The sequence below is a fragment of the Gopherus flavomarginatus genome, chromosome 2 (assembly GCF_025201925.1).
Source record: "Gopherus flavomarginatus isolate rGopFla2 chromosome 2, rGopFla2.mat.asm, whole genome shotgun sequence".
NCBI classification, from domain to species: domain Eukaryota; kingdom Metazoa; phylum Chordata; order Testudines; family Testudinidae; genus Gopherus; species Gopherus flavomarginatus.
The window spans coordinates 166,722,146-166,743,412 of record NC_066618.1 but is presented as its reverse complement, the minus strand read 5'-3'; the positions used below and the strand labels follow the sequence as shown (position 1 = coordinate 166,743,412).

Sequence of the window (21,267 nt, the reverse complement as noted above, 5' to 3'; positions counted from 1 at the left end):
CATGGTGCCTTCCAAAGACCAGAGAAGAAAGCCTTGTGCTAGAGTAGGACATGCCATGGGTTTAGGCTCTCTGCTTTGGAGAATAGGAACAAAGTCCCTCAGTGCTTCACCCAGCAATCGGTGGTGCTCCAGTTGCAGCTTCTCTGACCTCACACCCCCACAGGAGCGCTAACCTCCACCTCCAGAGTATTCTCAGCACCTGCCTGCTGTGCACACAGCAGCGTTCTTGGAGCTTAAATCCATAACCTCAGGATTGGCCCAAACACGGACATGCTTGCATTATGACATACGGCATGCACACTGGTTATGTTGTGCATTTGAATGAATGAAGCTCTGTCGCATGTAGCACCTCACCTATAAGCTGCATCCCAGTGTGCTGTACAGGAAGGGATTAAACACAGGGTTAAAATGATTGTGAAGCATCACCTGCTCACATAGACCCACTGAGAAGGTGCTAACATGTTTGTGTCACTCGAGGACAAGAGACTTTAAAGCACAACAGTGGTTTACAACACCTGCAGACCAAAAACCTCAACAAAAACTAGAGAATCCCATCTGAGTCTAAACCTTGGTATCTACGAGTGTTTGATATTGAACCATCCCTACCGAGATATCATTTATGTGGTCAGCTGTACCTCATGCCAGCACCCATGTTCTCAGCTGAACAGAGCCCTCTCGTGGCCAGAAAAAGAGCTCAGGATACCACTGGGAGAGCAGCTGGGTTTGAATAATCTTGGCTGCCTATTCTGTTGTTGCTGCTGCTGCTGCTGTTACGAGGTTCACCTCACAGGAAGCGAGGGACTGGATTTCACAAGGGAAATGGGACCATAATGGGGCCAAATGACAGTAAACGCTAATCATTCTTTCCAAGAAACAGTATAGTCCAATTTATAGAGCCCTGATTCGTTCTCTGTAGTGCCAGCACAGTGCAGGTGAGTCCTGAAAACCCAACTATTCTGCATGGAACCACTTGGAGGATTGGTGGTGCCACCCTCCTGTGAAATGGCAGCGTGTGCACCCTCTGTGTCAGGGAGAAATTCTGTAGTCAGTGGGAATGTGGCTTGTGTAAAGACTGGGTCAATATTGAGTATGGACTTCAGGATTTGGCTTTAGAGACCTGGATATGCCCCTGGCCATTGCTCCTGGCTGTATCCTGGCCCCCATATATGCACTGCCCTTCCCTCCCCCGGCATGTGCACCTGTCTGTATCCTGCCTCCTCACCCCTGCCCTCCCAGTATATGAACAGATGGATATGACCTTCCCGCCCCACCAGTATAGGCATAATTCTATGCTGGTCCCACATACTGCGCAGAGATCTAACTGTCACCTGTCTGTGAGAGAGGAGAACATTTTAAAATATCAGCCATTGCAAATCACAACATCTCTACAACTTAGTGCACAACGCGAACGACCATTACGGCAGTAACAAGTTTCTAGCTGTAATTCCAGCCATCCCTTCTGAACACTGTGGTGTGAATCTGGTTACGTTTACAGAGGCTCTTGCCTCATTGTTTTAAGGTGTCACCTGCTCGCAAACCAAACAGCTCCTTGGTTTCTGAGTATCTAATTGTATCTCCCCAGGACGTCAATGTAGAGGTTCTCCTAGCCCACTGAGATGACTGCTAGCCCAGTCTGGGGAAGCAGAGTGAGGCTTCCAATCCTCCATTGGAGAAGTGGGCAGATAAGACTCCCCGCCCTCACTGCCTGAATGGGAAGGGAGCTGGCAGGAAGAGAGAATTCTCGACAGGGGCCTTTCCTGCTGGGAGAAAACATTCCTGGAAATGGTGCAGAACAGCCTCTAGTGAACAAATAAAAAACGCCAGCGTCTGTTCAAAGAGGTTGTCTAATAGCTCGTCATACCCTTCTAGCCTGGCTGCCTTTGATTTTGCCAAGAAGCAAGTAATAACGCTGCACTAGACTGTAGTACCCATAAGTCTATATAACAACACACTCTACACCATGGCATAGCACTTTCAGCTGCAAAACAGCTGCTCTGCCTCCCTGCTTCAAAGTAGCTTTTCCAAGAAATGATACCCGAGAGCGAAGTTTTAAACTTGCAACCAACATCCCAGCAATGAAAACATCTCCCTAATCATGGAACAACTTGGATGATCCAGATCTCCAAAACACAAGGAACCAGCCATTTCTCTTGGGAGAAGCTAGTTCTGGAGTTTCCATATGGTGCAAAGTGGATTTTACGCCTGCATTTCAAACATCCTGAAGAGGAAAGTGTGAAGGGAGGTTATTTCCCTTTGCGCTCTCTCCAAAAGAGAAGGCACTTTCCTCTGAAGGAAAGTGAATTCTCTGCTGGGGAAGGAACGCACTGTCCAATAGGTGAAGTATTACGTTCTATAGAGATGAAACAGGGCATCAGACAGATAAGCTGGCAGCTAACAAGCAGTGCAAAGTTATGCCAAGAGCTGTTTCTTCTACCATCAATTTCCACTACATGGCACTTACTTTCTGCTGCCAGGGACATGAAGATGACCAGTGCCAGGAGGGTCTTCATAGCAGACATTTCCTGGAGTCTCTGGAATGTTCAGGACAATTTCTGGTGTGTAGTAAGGTCTTCCAAGTAATCTACCAGAGTGATGGGCTCAGCTGTCCAAGGATAACATACTTAGTGCACAATCTGTGGTTAATACCTTCTTAGCCACATAGGACAACAGGCAGCATCTAAGGGCACTGCCAGACCTGCATACAGGGAAGCGTTGACTGTAGGCTGTACTCTGGGTATCTCAAGGCATAACTTAGTTTTCAAGGATTTTTTTATCCTGTGAAAGAATAAATCAGGAACAGTCAGTGACTTACTTAATGTACCACGGGTGGCTCTGGAGGGACCTCGGTTTTAGCAAAGCACCTGACCACAATATTCTTCCATCAATTTAGACGTAAGCTCCTTAGGGCAGAAACTTTGTCTTTGTGCCTGTCAGTAGAATGTCTAGTACAGGTAGCACTATACAAAAGATAAATGATAATGGTATGCCTGGCTTGGATGAGTACCCGTCCCTGTTACCTCTAATCTCTAGAAAGCACAATTCAGATACTTCTCCTCTGAGTCAGTAGGTATTGAGTGAAAACAGGCTCATTCAGATGAGCGAGGTCTATCTCCAAATCACTTCTTATAATCACAATGAAAAACAATCTCCCAGGTAGGAACTGAAAGTGAGATACCCTGCCTTTATCAGGGTTACCCCTGGATCAAGGGTTGGAATAACACACTCAGAGAGACACAGAATTGTCTAGTGGTTCATGCAGGCAGTTCTGAGACATAATACTCACAAGCTAATCCTGTACCACTGTGACCTTGGCCAAACTCAAATAATGTCTGTGTCTCAATTTTCCCACATGTTCAAAGAAAAGGGGGAACAGTGACACTGCTCTACCCTTGCCAAAGCATTCTGAGATCCTCACACAGAGAGGAAAAGTATCAATGATCATTTATTTAAATCCATTTAACATGTACCTCCCCATTGCTCTGGTTGCACATATGAGATTTACTACCCAGCTCCAGCAGACTACACAGGCTTGTTTCCAATCTGGGAAACTTTAGTGCAAAGGATCCAGTTATTTCTCAGGTGGGGGAAACGGGGGTACATGACTCAGAATGGCAGGGCATTGGGTAGTTCGGCAATTGCACACAGTACTGAAACGTCCTTCTTCCCTTAGAGAGCTGTGTCCTGGCAAGGTGAACCGAGCTGCTGGAAATACAGCATGGAAGTACAGTGTCCCACTCGTTTTTGCGTATAGAATGCTTCTCAGCTGCTGGAAAACACTGATGTTGCAGTGGATTTTTAAAATGCTGATAACGCTGATCGACAGTGCTAAAAAAGGAAGCTGCCTCCTCCCATTTGAAGGAGCTCAGCCTGGACAGAGTTCTCCCATTCCCAAATCCTCCACCTCCATTTACTTTGAAACTCTCCCAGCCTGAGGATTATCAGTGATGAAGATTAACACTGAGCATTTACATTGTGTGATGCTTCCTTGCCCTTCACGACCCCACAGTCAGTCTGGGAAATATCTGCCTTTTTACAAATGGAGAAGCTAAAGAGGAGAGGTTACGTGATTTACCTGAGGCCATCAAGAGAATTGGTGTCAGAGCTGGGATTAGAACTGAATCCTGTCTCCTGATCTATGACCACAACCCTTTATTCACCCTTCTGCAGCCAGCCCTCCCAAAATCTGTCACCATGCAAACCCACAAAATACAGGGAACATTCCCTCAAATTAGTATGAAACTATAAAGCACGTGACCTGAGGGCACTGGAAATTAATCATTTTTGAATTAATTTTGGGTGCATTTTAGAGTCCATAAAAGCCAGTCTCAGGATTTGATTCTGATCACACTTGCAGTGGTGTAAATCAGGAGTAACTGCATTGAAATCAATGGAGAGACACCTAACCCTGTGTAAATGAGGTCAGAATCAGGTCCTCAATATACATACAATAAACTAATAAAGGAAAAGCATCCAAGAATGGTAAATACAGTTTTTATTCAGGCAATGAAACATGGAAAAAATATATTAGTAATCATTATTATAATCTCATTTGTGTGAGTATAACTCTTACAAATATTTACCTGACATATAAAAGGGAAATTATTGTACATATAAAATTTATGCAGATGGCAGTTACATACACTATACAAAGCAATCCTGATAGTAGTCAATGCAAAGAGTTCTTCTTCCTGCCTCTGGGAGGGAAGAGACTGCACGAGAGATGCAGTGGAAACCGATTTGCAGTCAGGATGGTCATTAATTGGCACTTTACTGCAGACAAGAGATATACTGCAAATGTACACTTGTAGACGGCAACATTAATAATTTTACAGGCAGGCAACTTTGACAGTTAAAAGGGGTGGTGCAATTCTACAGGAAAAAAGAGAGAAATCATGCTTTGAACTTGGTGCATGGCCATTTGCAAGTTTCCAAGTATTAGCGATACATCTTGGCTTGTTCATTAGGGAAGGAGTCTTGTGTTCACAAGACACTTGTAAAAATTACTCAGCAAAGCTTGAGTATTGCCATTATCTCCCTGTACAGAGAACAGCACCAACTTTCAGATCTTCCTGCAAATGCTACTGAATGGCAAACAACGAAGTGGCATCTTTACAGACCTGAATAGAAAGGTCTACCGATGATGAGCCAGTGTATACCAAAGCTTTGCCTCCGGGTCTGTACACTATAAAGCAGCATACAAGATAAAACAGTCTCACTGATTTAAAGTTCCATACATCTTCCATTATATATAACTATAACCATTATATATGTAACTATAACCATATTATAGTTAATAAATCATTCCTTAGGAATCTCATTTGCCCAAATTCTAACTGCATGCTGAGAGGCACAGAAATGGAACAACACTCAGATGATACAGACAGTGAAAGTGCAATCACTGGACTCTGGGGAACAGACACTAATGGGAAAATGCTCTCAAATCGGATTACTACTGAGGGGGAGAAAGGAGCTCTCTGTAGAACTGTCTTGCATTTCAGCTCTCTTACCTTTGGAGGAGAAGGAGGTTTGTTAAAGATTGACTTTGCAATTTGCAAGCTACAGTTCTGTATAGATGCTGAGACTCATGACTGTATTTTATGGAGCTGTGTTCTCTGGAGTTTATCAAAACCTCTCTGCAAGGATGCGTCATCTCAGAGCAACCAAAAAAAACCCTCAAAGAGAGACAGCTACCTCAAAACATGCTAAGATTTGAAGAATCAGTCTCCCGGTGCCCTAACGTGCTGGATCTCCAGACTTTAGCCCTTAATAAGCAAACCTTTAATGCTTTTGTTTTAGTCCCTTATGGCCCCAGTGAGATAGCAAATGCAACTACGTTTGCTCAGAAATCTAATTTCACTTCTCTTAACACAGGTGGGAGTGAACATGAGTGGAATAATATGGGGCAGTGTATCTGAGGGCAGAGATTACATCAAACAACTATTCATAACAAAGAAAGAATTGACTTAATGGACATATTTTACACTTTTTTAATGTGGATTTTTTTTGGGATGAGGAGAACCTGTGATGTGACTCACACATAAAAGGGGTTTTTATTAAACATGCTTTATTAAGAAACCTCTTCTCAGTTCTGTGGCAAACTCGTGTTTATTCAGAGGCTTTTCTCATCGGGTAGTACAATAATGTTTTACAAAAACTCAGATTTGGTTCTGGAGCTGCCAGGCAGGTTTTCAATGCCATTTGGCTACTACCTAAACTCTGCTACAACATGGACACTGTTGGCAGAGAGCAAGTCAGCCCAGGATCCTGGCTACTCTTTTACAATTTATGAATGGCTTTATTTAAACTCAACATTTTGAGCACATTGGGTGAAATTCACACCTGTGCAGAGGACTAGTGCCAAGACTAGGTACCACTCAAGTCTTATCAAAATCACGTGCGACATGAGTGGTGCATGGACCTTGTGCTGGAATTTTGCCCATATTCACTAGGGGAGAGTTAAATGGATCCTGATTAAATCAGAAACAACCTGAAATTTGCTCCCAACTCAAAACTAACCCAAAACAACAAATAACTTCATCTGAGATCTGAAAAAAACTTGATAACTCTCCTCCCTCACACATCTTTTTTTCCTCTACTTTCTACCCATCCCTGCTGGGGCTGGAAGTGGAGATGACAAGCTCCTCCCACAGAACGGTTGCTCTCAACAAGGTTTCTAGCCCAAATCTGCAGACCCCAGAGGTTCAGAGCTGTATCTCAATGTTTGGCTTCTTTCCTTTGGGGGCTCACCTTTGATTCATCTATTTGCCATTGTCCACTTGCAGTAACATCTAGCTAACGCCTGTCAAGAAAGAGTCATTATTATTCAAGAATCACAACACGATTTAGGTACATTCTGCAAACAAGTGAGCGAAAGAGAATGGTCCCACTTCAGTCTGGCCATACTCAAACTATGGTATAACCCAGGGGCAAGCAATTATTTTTTGTCAAGGTCCAAAATTTCTTGGTTAAGGTACAGTCAAGGTCTAGACTTCAGAGAAAATAATTTAAAAAATAACAATAATGACGATAATAAATAAATTAAAATATTCTGGCATTCGTTCTAAAGCATCTGGCCATCCGGATTTGGCTACCTCTGGTGTAACCGGATCACTGAGGTTGACAGGAAGAGCAGCCTCGTGGCCGCATGCTCTCCTTTGTGTGTGGTTGGCTCACTGACTGCCTGGAGGGGGGTGGCCCGTCTCCCTCTGTAGATCATCTGATACAAGCTTTCCTACCAACATGCTTGAGGGCTGTGTAACTACTGCACCCTGGGGAACAGCACAGGAATGGAGGGGTTCCTTTCCTGCCACCACAATAGTCACAAAAACGCTGGGGGTCCATATCCCATCAAGGGAACGACCCCGGGCTAATTTTGGAGGGACCTTCTCCAGTGCACAGCAGGATACTACTTTCAAAAGAAGCATGCTAAACTAGTCCCATTAGCTAGTCATGCGCTAGGGGCAGGGTGGCACCATCTTGGTCTTGTTCAACGTATAATCATCATCTCCCTACAGAATACATTTCATAAAGTATATTTCTAGAACTATAGCTCCAACAGAAACAGATGTGTGCTCTGCATGGTCCATGTTAGGAACCAGAAAATAGAAGAGTTTGATTTTGGTATGAAACGATAGCAGCCAAAAGACTTGCTAAACTTTTACATCCGCCACTAGCTAGGGCTCAGTTCCAAAACAGCAAATCCTTCCCTGGTTTGATACTTCACCACTATCCACTCAGGACTTTAAAATAGGATCCACTGCCACCCCAGCTGTTGCCTAGCACAGCCCATGTTTTGTTCTGGAGTTACATTCTCTGTCTGAAAGGCAGGACTGCTTTGCACAAAACCTCAGACAAATGGTTCCAAAGCATAATTCCCTGACCAAGAGAAATTAGCATGGACAAAACAGTTCATACAGCTTGTGAGCATCACTGCTGTCAGGCTAGGGGTACTGCACCCTCGTGAATGCCATATGGATGAGACCAGCTGCAACTCTGCAGGGTGGGAAAGCATTGCCAATGCGCAAACTGGCAAAAGTCATTGCTAACTTTGGCTCATGCAACTGTATGGTACAAAGTATGGTACAAAAACAAGCTACATACATTTAAATATACATCGCCCTGCAGAACTTCTGGGTCTCTACTGCAGTATGAAAGGTGCTTCAGCAATTCTGCATGAATCTGGCTTGGTCCAAATAAAGGGAAAATGCATACTACAGTTCCACTGAGTGGTTTGCTTTCATAGCTAGTATGATTCAGTTTCCTGCTCATTTGGACCTCCGAGTTTATTTAATGGCTGTTTGCAACTGACTTTGCTTGTACTAGTTTCTGGTCCTTTTAGTATTCGTAAAACTGCAAAGGCATTTCTGAGAGCAAGACACAGTCCGGAGCATTTTGCATCATTTTAAATGGCATTCTGTATGGACTTGGAGAAAAGGATTTTAGGACATTCACCATATGCATAAATTAGGGCCTGCTCCCTTCTTTCTGCAGTCCCCAAAGGGAGAGGTCACTCCTCTAATCTCACAGCAGCATTATGAACCAATACCAAAGAGCTCTGCTTTGCATATTTTGAATTACTATTAAAATACTACTAATCAATGCCAGGAAATGATGGTGCTAGAGGGCAGCACTGGGGAAGTGGTACCACCCCAACAGGATATGTACAAAGTAGGTTACCAAATATGCAAGCACATCTGTCTGGATGGAAGATCCAGCTGTGCAGCTGTGAGGAAGGACCCACCAAGGCTGATGAGAGAGAACAGAGAGCCCTAGTGCAAGGACAATAAAGTGCACTGACCAAGGATACCTCTGCACTGCAATCTGAGGTGTGACTGCAGCTCAGGCTGACACACCTGCACTAGCCTGGTTAACGGCAGCAATGTAGATGCGCAGTACAAACATGTCAGGGACCCTGGGTACCTACGTGCATTGCTGAAGCCCATGCTGCTGCATCTATATTGCTATTTTTACCCATGCTAGCACAGGTATGGCTACCTGAGCTGCAATCACACCTCAGAGTGCAGTGTAGACATATCCAGAGAGACACTTGGGCTTCCCTCCCTAGCTGCTGGCAGGACATGGGATCAGGACTTGCTAGGACATGTTACATGAATATACACTTGGATCAGCATATCAGAAATGAATCAAAGCACTTTCAGGCAAACCAGTTCAGGTGTAGGATTAACCAGTTAATCAAAACCACATGTGCGTGTGCGTGTGTGTGTGTGATTTCCTGTCAGATACCCCTGATTTTAACATCATTACCTCCCTATCCCAGACACTTCTACCGAGACCCCACAGTGCCTTCCTTTCTCAAGTTGCCAGTATTGCACTGTCAGCTCTTGGCACCTGGGTGTGGGCTCGGCATCATAGCTGGGACCTCCCCGTTGTTTTTAGGAGAAAAATGCCAGCTGGTTAGCTGCTCGATAGAAGGTACCCAATAAAAATCCCAGCTCTCATATGGGTACAACTGAAACCAGCTCCCTAGCTGCCAGGAAGGGACCCCAGAAAATGTCCACAGGCCTGACTGAGGTGCTCTCTGTAGGGGTGGGCATGTGGCTGCTGATGACACCACAGGAAATGCACGTGTCCTGCCGGACTAGGGAAAAACTGAGCTAAGCCCTAAAAACCTGGGGTTGCAAACCCTCTGAAACAATCAGACTAGAACCGTTTGGGACACCAGCTTTGACTCTGGGGCGATGGGATCCTGCAGTCAAGTGGGGCAGGCAGCTGTGCATATGTGCTTTCTCTGCTCAGGGGAGATTATTCCTGAAGAATAAGGCAAGGTGCGCAACGTTACAAAATAAGCAGCCAAGTGCAGAGTGTTGGACGAAGGGCAGCGAGGCTCAGTCAGTCTTTCCCATCTTTGCAATCAACTCGTCACAGATCTTGGTCAACTCTTCAATTTCTTGGTTCTGAAAGACAAATGGTCACATGGAGATGAAGAGCTGAAGTTCCCCGATGGCCACAGGTAACCAGTGAGTGATCAATTCCAGACCCCTTCCCCACCGGTAATACAAATAAATCATCATCATCATCATCATCATAAAAGGGAAGGCATGGCCCCTTGGGGGAGGGGGGCAGAGCCAAGTTGCTTCTGCTGCTGACCCTCTGCAGGGACTGGGGCTCTATCACATGGCGTGTGGGGGCCAATGAGATTGCTCTGTAGTTCAGGGCATTCGCTTCTGCAAACAGCTTTATGGCTACTAATCCCTTTGTAATGCCATCCATTGCATTTCAAAGCAGCTATCCTTGTAGTATGCAGGCACTCTGGCATGTGCCAGCTGAGTGAATGGCAGAGAAGGATGTCGAAAAAGAGACTTACTATCCACGCTGGTCTCCAGGAGATCTCCCTAGAATGATGCCAGAGATCTGCATTCCAAGATAGTCCTGCAGGATCTGCTGTCTAGGCTGATCCTGGGGGATCCTAATGACAACTTATCGCTCTCCAGCTCCATATAACTGCTCACCAGCCCAGGTCCCTGTCTAGGAGCACAGTCCTGATACAGCTCAAGTCGAGGATCAGCTGGGACACACATTCCATGGTGCGTGTGAGTTTAACAGCCGCATGGAGACACCCCAGTATCATTTATCGTCTGGATTTCATGTCCCCAAGTGGACGGTGCAGCTTGAAATGCAGCTGTTCCCAATAGCCACAGCAATATTTCAGTGTGATGGTAAGTGGAGAACAGGCAGAGAGTTAAAGAACAGAATTTATATTCCTCCCCTCCTCACCCTGCCTGGCTTTGAGCTAGCTTTTCTGAGACCCTCTCTCTCACACTGGCTGTGACCTGAGGAATGATCCCAAGATCAGTAGGAGACACTTTAATAGCAACTGTTTCCACTGAAATCAATAGCTAAACAAACACCACTTCAGGATCCAGATGGGGGCAGTGGCCAAAGGGCCTTTACCTTCTGTTGGAGGGCTCTCTCCAGTGATTCCACCTTCATCTGCTCTTTGCGCAGCCCAGCATGGAGAGCTGCACTCTCAGCTTTTGCTTTTGTGCGCACCTGAGCAATTTCTTCATTGGCTCTACGTTGGGGTTTAGAGAGAGAGAGAGAGAGACACAGGGTGAGCAAGAATATTTATCGCATTGGGCCACAGCCCAACAGAGTAACATTACACAGTGCCACAGGGTACAGTTATCTAAATGCCTAGCAGAGCAAAGGATAAAGTCACCTGTTAAAGCAACCAGTAACAACTGCACTTGCTGTGCTGGCTCCAGTTCTCCTCCATGTTTATGAGCAATAGATTCTGAGGCTGTGTCTACATGGGGATGTTGCAATAGTTTAAACTTAAATTGGCTTTTAAACTGGTTTATTTAAGATGGGCAAACCCCTGTGTAGACACACTGCTTTCAGTTTCAGAGTAGCTTTTCTTGAGGTAGCTTAAGTCAACTGCAACAAGTTTAATATGAACAAAAATAAGCTCCTTATACCAAAATCAGACTGTGGACACAGGGGTTTGACTGGTTTAACTACTTCAGTTTAAATTCACACCTTCATGAGCTAATTCAGTTCAAACTCAATGGAAGGATAAACAAAAATGGATCTGTGACTAGTGTTTTTGTTTCAAAAGGGCTAACTTTACAAAAGTAAGGAAATTAGGGAAGTGGATTGAGCTGAAGAACTTGTGGATCTAAAGGCGGAGGAGGCCTGGAATTACTTCAAGTCAAAGTTGCAGAAACTATCAGAAGCCTGCATCCCAAAAAAGGGGAAAAAAATCATAGGCAGGAGTTGTAAACCAAGTTGGATGAGCAAGCTTCTCAGAGAGGTGATTAAGAAAAAGCAGAAAGCCTACAAGGAGTGGAAAATGGGAGTGATCAGCAAGGAAAGCTACTTTATTTTAGGGTGACCAGATGACAACTCCAAAATATCGGGACCGCCGCAGGGGGAGCGCCTTTTCAGTTGTTACACTCACCGTGTCCGGGTCTTCGGCGGCACTCCGGTGGCCGGTCTTCTGTCGCTGACGGTCTTCATCGGCATTTCCGTGGTGGGTAATAAATCTTGCTGGCAAAGAAAGAAGTACTTGCTGCCGAAATGCCACCAAAGACTGTCAGTGAGTGAAGGACCCGCCACTGAAATGCCACCGAAGATACGGACATGCCAGGTGAGTGTACTAATTGAAAAGGCGCTCCCTCTGCTTGTCAACACTGCCTAAGCAAAAAAAAAAAAAAAAAGGCCACCCTGCACGAAACAAAATATCAGGACAAAAGGCGTCCTGACCATAGTTCGGTTGGGACGCAAGACAAACTGCTCAATATCGGGACCGTCTCAATTATATCGGGACATCTGGTCATCCTACCTTATTGAGGTCAGAACATGCAGGGATAAAGTAAGAAAGGCCAAAAGCCGTGTAGAGTTGAACCTTGCAAAAGGAATTAAAACCAATAGTAAAAGGTTCTATAGCCATATAAATAAGAAGAAAAGAAAGAAAGAAAGAAGTGGAATCGCTAAACACTGAGGATGGAGTGGAGGTTCAGGATAATCTAGGCATGGCCCAATGTCTAAACAAATACTTTGCCTCAGACTTTAATAAGGCTAATGAGGAGCTTAGAGATAATGGTAGGATGGCAAATGGGAATGAGGATATGGAGGTAGATATTACCACATCCAAGGTAGAAGCCAAACTCGAACAGCTTAATGGGACTAAAATCGAGGGGCCCAGATAGTCTTCATCCAAGAATATTAAAGGAACTGGCACATGAAATTGCAAGCCCATTAGCAAGATTTTTTAATGAATCTGTAAACTCAGTGGTTGTACCGTACGACTGGAGAATTGCTAACATAGTTCCTATTTTTAAGAAAGGAAAAATGTGATGTGGGTAACTACAGGCCTGTTAGTTTGATGTCTGTAGTATGCAAGGTCTTGGAAAAATTTTTGAAGGAGAAAGTAGTTAAGGACATTGAGGTCAATGGGAATTGGGACAAAATACAACATGGTTTAACAAAAGGTAGATCATGCCAAACCAACCTGATCTCCTTCTTTAAGACGGTAACAGATTTTTTAGACCAAGGAAACGCAGTGGATCTAATTTATCTCGATTTTAGATATAATGACAGGAGACTCAAAGAGCTTGGCTTGTTCAGCCTAACCAAAAGAAGGCTGAGGGGAGATCTGATTGCTCTCTATAAATATATCAGAGGGATAATTCCTCTCCCTCCTTGGTATTTATTTCAGGTCAGTACCAATGTGGACACAAGAACAAATGGATATAAACTGGACATCGGGAAGTTTAGACTTGAAATTAGATGAAGGTTTTTAACCATCAGAGGAGTGAAGTTCTGGAACTGCCTTCCAAGGGGAGCAGTGGGGGCAAAAGACATATCTGGCTTCAAGACTAAGCTTGATAAGTTTATGGAGGGGATGGCATGATGGGATAGCCTAATTTTAGCAATTAATTGATCTTTGACCATTAGCGGTAAATATGCGCAACGACCTGTGATGGGATGTTAGATGGGGTGGGATCTGAGTTACTACAGAGAATTTTTTCCTGGGTGCTGGCTGGTGAGTCTTGCCCACATGCTCAGGGTTTAGCTGATCACCATATTTGGGGTCAGGAAGGACTTTTACTCCCGGGCAGATTGGCAGAGGTCCTGGGGGTTTTTCACCTTTCTCTGCAGCGTGGGGCACGAGTCGCTTGCTGGAGGATTCTCTGCAACTTGAGGTCTTCAAACCACAATTTGAGGACTTCAATAACTCAGACATAGGTTAGGAGTTTGTTATTGAAGTGGATGGGTGAGATTCTGTGGCCTGCATTGTGCAGGAGGTCAGACTAGATGATCATAATGGTCCCTTTTGACCTTAAAATCTATGACTCTATGAGTCTATAAACAATGAGCAGGACCCTTCTCAACGTTACAGATTCTTTCAAAGACTCTGGTATGAATCTAATATTTTATTTATAAACCTGGTTGAAAGACTGAAATCAAAGTTCATTCTTGTTTCTCCCGAAGTTCCAGACTCAGCCTGCATTCTGCAGAGCCCACATGTGGGATTCTTACTTGTCTAGTTTTTCTTCTGCATGGATTTTCAGGGCTTGATACCGCTGCTCTTCCTGTTTGACCCGGGCTAAGTAATCCTGAGCACACTTTTTCAAAGCTTCTTCATTCTGGAAGATAAAAATTGCAAAACAATGGTGACTACTTTGAAATGGAGTTGAGCATGTCACACTGTGCTGATACGAACTACAAAACTGTCACCCAGATGGAAACTGAGGTTCACAATTTGAAGTATTTTTTATTCTTCTGACAGATTGCTCGTTTATGCTACGGCCTTTTTCCGCCACTCTGATAAAGTTTTTATAATACCTTGCCTTTGCTCCAGCCCTTTGCTTGGATCCCTCTGTTACTTCTGGTGTCTTATGGTTCACAGACTACAGGGAGAATGTGACTGTAAAATCTATTAAGAGGAACATGCTCCCTGCTGCGATCAGCTCCAGCAGCTCTTATCACTGGCTTCCTGTGACATTTACAGCCCAGAAAGGTACCCTGCTTATTCATCCCAATGTTGACAGATAAACGCAAGCACCAGAAACATCCTTCAACTGAGGGCAAGGAGTAGAGCTGGGCAATTTTTTGACTTGTTTTTGGTGAAAAATGAAGATTTGGTGACATTAAAACAATTTGCAAATTTGTGTCAATTTTGCCAGATTGTTTCAAATGAAAAAAAATCTGAAAAAACCTAAACATTTAACTTCAATGTTTTAAAAATAAACCATCCTGATGTTTTTATTTGAAATGATTTTTAGCTTAGAAATGCCCTTTAATTTTACTATAAAAATGCTCCATAGCAAAACAAAACGTTCTGATCACCCTGAAATGAATTTTTTTTACTTTCTGATTTGCTGAAAATGTCAAAAAAATTCATTTTCAGTTTGACCTGAAACAATTGCGTCTCCCTTCCCTCTCCCCCACCGTCCCAAAATCTTGGCCTTGCCAGTGTATTGAGAAATCTGTTATTTGCCCAACTCTACTGAGGAGCATTGATTCAAAGTAGCGTTGGGGACATAGGACAACCAAAACAGTATTGGACAAGAAACAATAATAGCCTGTGTGCTTCTATAACCCCTTAACCAGAAACCATTGGACAGAACATAACACAGGCAGCACAGGAGGTACAACAAGGAAGAGGAAAGCAAGTCTCTCAAGAGAGTAAAGGACCTTCTTAAACCCTTCCAGAATGCCCTTCAGGTTCTCGTATCTCCGAAACAGATCTGACAGGGACCTTTCTACGGAGTTCAGGTCTGCCAGGGCCTGTTCCTTTTCCATCGTGAGCTGCTGCAGACTCTTTTGGGAGGCCATGTTTGTCCTCTGTTCATCTTCTGTGAATTAGAAGTAAATTATATTTACATCAAAACTGTCCTTTTCTGAAATGGAGACTGCTGCCGCCCTGCCCCAGGGTTATCACTCCAAATTGCCCCGTGACAGCCCTGGCTTGGATTCCAAGCAGGAGGGACTCCCAGGAGAAAGCAGGGATGAAAGTACAGCTGCTGTCCCTGCAGTGGTCCTCACTGGCCAACTTCAGATGTTGCTGATGGCTCTTCCAGGGGAGCTTCTGTCAGCCCACTTTGGCTGGACGATACATCGTCACGGTGGAAAGCCGGGGGTAGCGGGATGGGGTGGGGTGTCTAACAGAGAGGAACGTCAGGGCTATGGGAACACATGGAACTTCCCACTTAGAAAACCTAACGGTCATTTGTCAGAATGGAGAGAAGCTGGTCAGGGCAGATGGTGCAGTGGGAGTAAGGGATTCTGCTGCATGCTCCTTATGGAGGCCAGTCCTGGTTGTAACAGCAGATGGGCACTGAACTAGGGGAAGCAGATGAAACTGGGTCCATTTTTCTCTGTGTTGTATTGTGATCAGCATCCCACAAGCCATCCCGAGGCCACCAACTTCCTAACGCTAGTGACGGCTGCCACCTAGAGAGACCTTACCTATCATCTGGGCAATGGTCTTTTCATATTCAGCCACGATTTTCCTAGAACGAAAGGGGACAGGGGACATTTACACACAGTCTGGGGTTTCGTTTGTATTTGTGAAGCTCTGTTGCTGGCAAACTGCAGCTGGTATGTTGTTGCCAAGCACACTTCTTATGGCTTTGGAAAACAAAATGATACCAGCCAGTTCCAGAGGCAGCCTGTGTGCACAGTCTGAAACTATATATAGTCCCTGAAACAGTCTAGACTATAGGATTTTACTCTTAGCACAAAGAACATGACAGACTTGTTACAGTCTGAGCATGATGAGCTCAGGGCTTGTAATATGTTCCATCCTGAGCATGGCTATCCATGTTATCTTATTACCACCAGAGCGAACTAAACCACAAGAATCACAAAAGAAGAGATGCATGAGCAGCTTTTCAGTATCAAGCAATTCAGCACCCCAAAATCAACAGCTTTGCTTCAATATACCCCAGTGGCTGCATGGAATGTCCCCCAAGAGTCAGGCACGATTTGATCTGTAGCTCTGTGTGGAAATGCTAAAGGATAACGTTGGAGAGGTGAACACCTCAGAGCTCAGATTTTTACCTCATTTCCAAGACTTCTTGTCGGCTCTCTTCATATTTTTTCTTCCATTCATTTGCTTCAATCTCCTTAGTGATTATCTACATGATAAAGGAAACAAAATGCAAACTCTAACTCTCCACCTCCAGGCATACAAGGGCTGTTTTCCGGGAGGTGGAGCCCTACAACTGAAGCTCAGCTTCAGACTATGACTTGAGAATGTCATAGAGTATAATCAGAGACATTAAATCCAACCACTAGCAATGCAAAACCTGAACGCTTTGATATTAGCTGAAGATAGCTCTTTAGGGGGGAGGGAGAGCTCAGCGGTTTGAGCATTGGCCTGCTAAACCCAGGGCTGTGAGTTCAATCCTTGAAGGGGCCATTTAGGCATCTAGGGCAAAATCTGGGGATTGGGCCTGCTTTGAGCAGGGGGTTTGACTAGATGATCTCCTGATGTCCCTTCCAACCCTGATATTCTAAGATTACTAGCAATGGGCAAAGATTTAATCTAGATTCCAGTGCTGGCTCAAAATGTTTGGAGCCTCTAATTGCAAACATTTATGAAGCATTTCTGCTGAAAATTACATGCTTATGGCACTTGAAAAATAAACATTAAGTGGCAAACTTGATGCATAAGGAGATGATTGCCCCAAAGCCTGCCACTGCACATCAACACAGGCGCTCGCTTGGGGTTTTATAGTAAGGGACCTGTACAAATCTTAGATACATTCATGGCTATAAAACTCTCCCCTTTTGGAGTCTTGCTTTTACCACAAGACGATGGAAGTGTGAGAGTGGGGGGATCTGCTCCTATCTTCCTTGCAGGAACCTTCTGCAGGCCAGGAGAATTGCTGGCCAAGCAGTAGGAGGGTACCCAAGAGGAACCAAAAGATTCTCCAGCACTCGATGATTTAAAATCCAGACTGGAGGCCTTTCTGGAAGGTGTGCTTCAGCCAGACACAAGATTTTGGGCTCAATACAGAGTAATGGGGTGAAATTGTAATGGCCTGTGCAATAGAGGTCAGCCTAGATCTACTGTTCCCTTCTAGCCTTAAACTTCATCGCCTGCCCCACCTTTTCCGCTGAGCGTGTCACCCTGCAGCATCTCTACCTCTCTGGGAGGCTAGTTCCCACATCCTGGATACACCTAAGATGTGCGGCAGCAAAGGTTATATTATTAGTGTGTGGTAGACCCTAGAGGCCCCAGGCAGAGATTAATTCCTGCTTTGGGTGAACACGTTTTGCTGCCCTAAGCAGGCACCAGCCCCGACGGTGCTGAGTCACCATTACCTCTTCTCTTATTAAAGTGAGCACGGCTGTTTGGTCAGATTCACTGAGGCAAATGCTTTCCAGAGGACTTTCACTTCCACTCGCTCCGGTCGTCATGGCCCCAGGGGCTTTGTCCTTTGAGTACAGGCCACAATCACCCTGCGGTGACAAGAATTACTGCTCAATGATACATTCGATCTGCAGCTTTTCTGCCCAACTGCCTGTCTCTAGGGTATGTCTCCACATTCTAAAGTCCTTCCTTCACCCATCCTGTATTTGTACACTGAACATTCAGAGGCCCGTCTCCATTGTGGGAAGGAAACAGTGGAGTGTCTGGTCTGGATACAAACCCTATCACTCCGGTCATGCCCAGTCCCCTTCAGGTCCCATTGTCTATTGAGCCAATTCCACCCTCTCTTGAGGCTGGATGAGTGATTCCCTCCAAAGTCACTTGAAAATGCAGCTGTCAGATTGGCATACGGGTATACGCTTCAATTGCAGAGTGAGGGGGTTTGACGCATGCTCTAGAAGGAGCAGGAGCTCATAGGATGTGTGCACAGTGAAGGGAAAACAGGCCTCAAGGGAAGTTTCTTGCTAATGCACCTGACCGGCAAGGGTGTAAGTCCCTTCCAGGTCAGCCTGGCCTTTGTCTCTAGGCTACCACCCTTTAGAAATCCAATAAACTTTGAGTCCTGAATAGGATGCTAGATTTAAACCAAACGTAGAAATGACAGAAAGCCTGTTTCCCAGGGCCTATATCAGACAGTTTCTAATGAAGATGTTGCCAGAGCCAGATCCCACAATATTATCACACTCCCTTTGCTACATGCCCCGGGCTGCTACCGATTTAAAACAGCTCCAGGGACCTGAGCTTTGCTAAGTGTTGTTAATTGCAGCAGCCTATGTCAGGGCCTGCAGGGAACAGCGTATCCTGTGTCAGTCACCTCCCATTTAATGGGGTATTCACTACAGCCGGAAGCAGTTGTATAGATGTTTGCTCAGCCTGGGTTATTTTGCTGGGCTTCACAAGTGGTTCCAGGGTCAGACAGCCTTCATGCAGGGAGCAGTGTCGATTATCTGTCTCTGCAGAGCAGCCATCTAGCTGACACTCCTGTGCAGACAGGGTCCAATCATTGCTTCCCTGATTGGAGACAGATTGCCATCCCCTTCCCTCTGCATTAGCATGTGCTGTGCAGCAGCAACCTCCTCTTGGAGCAACTGAGCCAGCCAGGTATTTAACATGCTTCCTTAGAGCAGGAGGTCATCGGATAGGGTCCTTCCAGTCTGTGTTCTCTGGAACGCTTGCTGCATATTCTCTGACCAATTACTCAAAGCAGCCTCATCCAGGACACACCCCATGAAAACCAAGAGTCTCTCCTGCCAGGGAGAACTTCACAATCTAATACCCTGATCTGGAAATCAATGCACCTTTCACAGATTTCCCTTGCTAGTCTTACTAATGAGCAAAGTCGAATGTGCTCTACCTTGGGACTTCTCCACTCAGAACCCATCTCCTCTTACTTAAATGCAAGGAAATCACAATGCTAAAATCTTTTAGAAAAGGCCTCATATACTGCACTGCTGAGGGGGTCTATTCTCCACTGTTGCAGTCAATCTAGCTTTAAATATCTCCAATCCTTTCTCTCGGGAGATTCTCCACGACCTGACCGATCTCACTGTTAGAAAATCTTTCCTGATACCTAGTCTCCTAAAATGTCCTTTTCTTAATTGTATGCCACTAATCCCAACTACACTCCCTTCCCAGTTATCTGCTTGGCCACAGGCCACAAAGAGAGAAGCATTATATCAAGGAGCTAGTCAAAGTTTGTGCAGTGTTTTGTTAAAGAAAAACACCCTTTTTCTGAGCAGTAAATTCTAGTGTTTTTCAGTCCTGAGCCAGATGCAGAATCTTGTTTGGTTAGTGAGGGTGAACGTTCTTATTACGCAGCACAGCGGCAGGTGAGTGAACACAGCACAGTAATGGGAGTGTCAGCTGCTCTCGGCACAAATACTCTGAGACCCCAAGCTGGTGCAGTTGGAAAAATCTCGTTAATGCGACCCCTCCCCAGGGCCATGCAGTGCACCAAGATTGGAGCTCCTTGGGAGTAACAGCTCTTGGGTGTAGGTTGGAGATTTCCCTGTGATACCCTACACTAGGGCACATGCTCCTGAGCACTCGGCAAGTAACAATCCCCCATGTTTCCCGCCCCCCAAATCGGCCGCTTCCACTTTCTGCCAAGCTCCCAGTTCCAAGGAAGGAACAAGCTGCCCTGGACACTGACCATGACTTGTCTGACTGAGTGGAGAGTCTCCCTCTAATGTGGCTCAATACCCCCCTGAGCCCTGCATGCCCATGTCCACCCCAGAGCCTCTCTGTACCCACTAATGCATTACACTGAACCATTAGAACAGCTGCAGGGCTCTGGAGACCTGAGCTGGGAATCCCCACAGAAAGCAAGTACTTTCCCCTTGGTTTGCTTTACTCATGTCCTTGGGAGGCTTAGGGTAGTGAAATTTGTCCCAGGGAAGCTGAGCTGGCTGCTGGGGTTAATCTCATTGTCATCTGCCTGTCACCTTCCTCTCTTAGCTGTTCCAGCCGCGTGGAGCTGAGCCAGCATAGCACATCCCCCTGCCCACGGCTCTGTCGAAGTGGGGAAGGGATTTTATCCACACACCGGTCACAGCTGCTCTGACATTGCTGCCTGGCTCCCAGCAGTGCTACTGTGCATGAGGCTGAGCTATCAGGACACAGAGCGACTGACGAGAGTACTGGCAGCAGCAGTGCTCTCTTGATCACCAGGGTTATTTTATCTCCTCCTCAGTGGACCCCATTCTAGTTGTAGGGAGGGAGCAAGCAAGCTGGCTTCCAGAAGCAGAGTTTGGGGCCCTTTCCAGTAGCGTGTGAGAGCTCACTTCCCCATCCCTATTCACTGTGATTGGTTCCAGAGAGGCACAGGATTTTTATTCACTCCACCAGTCTGTGTTTTCTGTTTCTCGCTTTTCCTCTCTTCTCCCATCCCCAGCAGCAGACACTGCAGCGGCACACTACCCGAGACCACTTCAGCTCCATGCGGCGCCCAGCAGAGGGAGCCGAGCATGCAGCCCATGCGGACAGCAGACTAGCTGTGCATTGAGGGGCACAGCTGGCAGCCGTCCCATCAGCTTTTAGAAGAGCCTCTTGCCACATGAATCCAATTCATGTTGCAAGGAGATTACACTGCCGGTCTAATAAAGTCCACAAGAGCATGACACCACATGCCAATCTCCCCAAGCACATGGCAATGGGAAGGCAGCTGGCAAGGACACAGAGATGGTCTGCAGGCAAATGCAGCAGCTGTCACTGCCAGCACCTCACAGCCACCATCTGTCTCTGGGGAGAGTTGTTGCAGCTATCGGGCTGTATTGCCTGCTTTTCACCAGCAGCTGCTACAGGATTCCAAGTGATGGGGACAAGACTCTCCCTTGTCACTGGTTTGAGCTTTATCCCCT

The 21,267-nt window shown here is 45.6% G+C and overlaps 1 protein-coding gene across 7 annotated transcripts in view; it reads right to left on the bottom strand.

Moving 5' to 3' along the window:
- Positions 1–4,475: 4,475 nt before the first annotated feature.
- The window catches only part of TACC1 (transforming acidic coiled-coil containing protein 1), a 99,126-nt gene continuing 82,334 nt past the window's right edge, over positions 4,476–21,267 (bottom strand). For 5 of the 7 annotated variants that reach the window (XM_050939942.1, XM_050939939.1, XM_050939940.1 and 2 more), the window contains 7 exons: positions 17,800–17,937; positions 16,531–16,607; positions 15,937–15,980; positions 15,163–15,323; positions 14,005–14,111; positions 10,912–11,032; positions 4,476–9,914 (listed from right to left, as the gene is read on the bottom strand). In XM_050939942.1, coding sequence (XP_050795899.1) covers positions 9,846–9,914; positions 10,912–11,032; positions 14,005–14,111; positions 15,163–15,323; positions 15,937–15,980; positions 16,531–16,607; positions 17,800–17,937 — 717 coding nt within the window. In that variant the 3' untranslated portion in view covers positions 4,476–9,845. The remainder of the gene's footprint in view (positions 9,915–10,911; positions 11,033–14,004; positions 14,112–15,162; positions 15,324–15,936; positions 15,981–16,530; positions 16,608–17,799; positions 17,938–21,267) is intronic. The other 2 variants (XR_007772541.1, XM_050939937.1) reach the window with 2 other exon arrangements.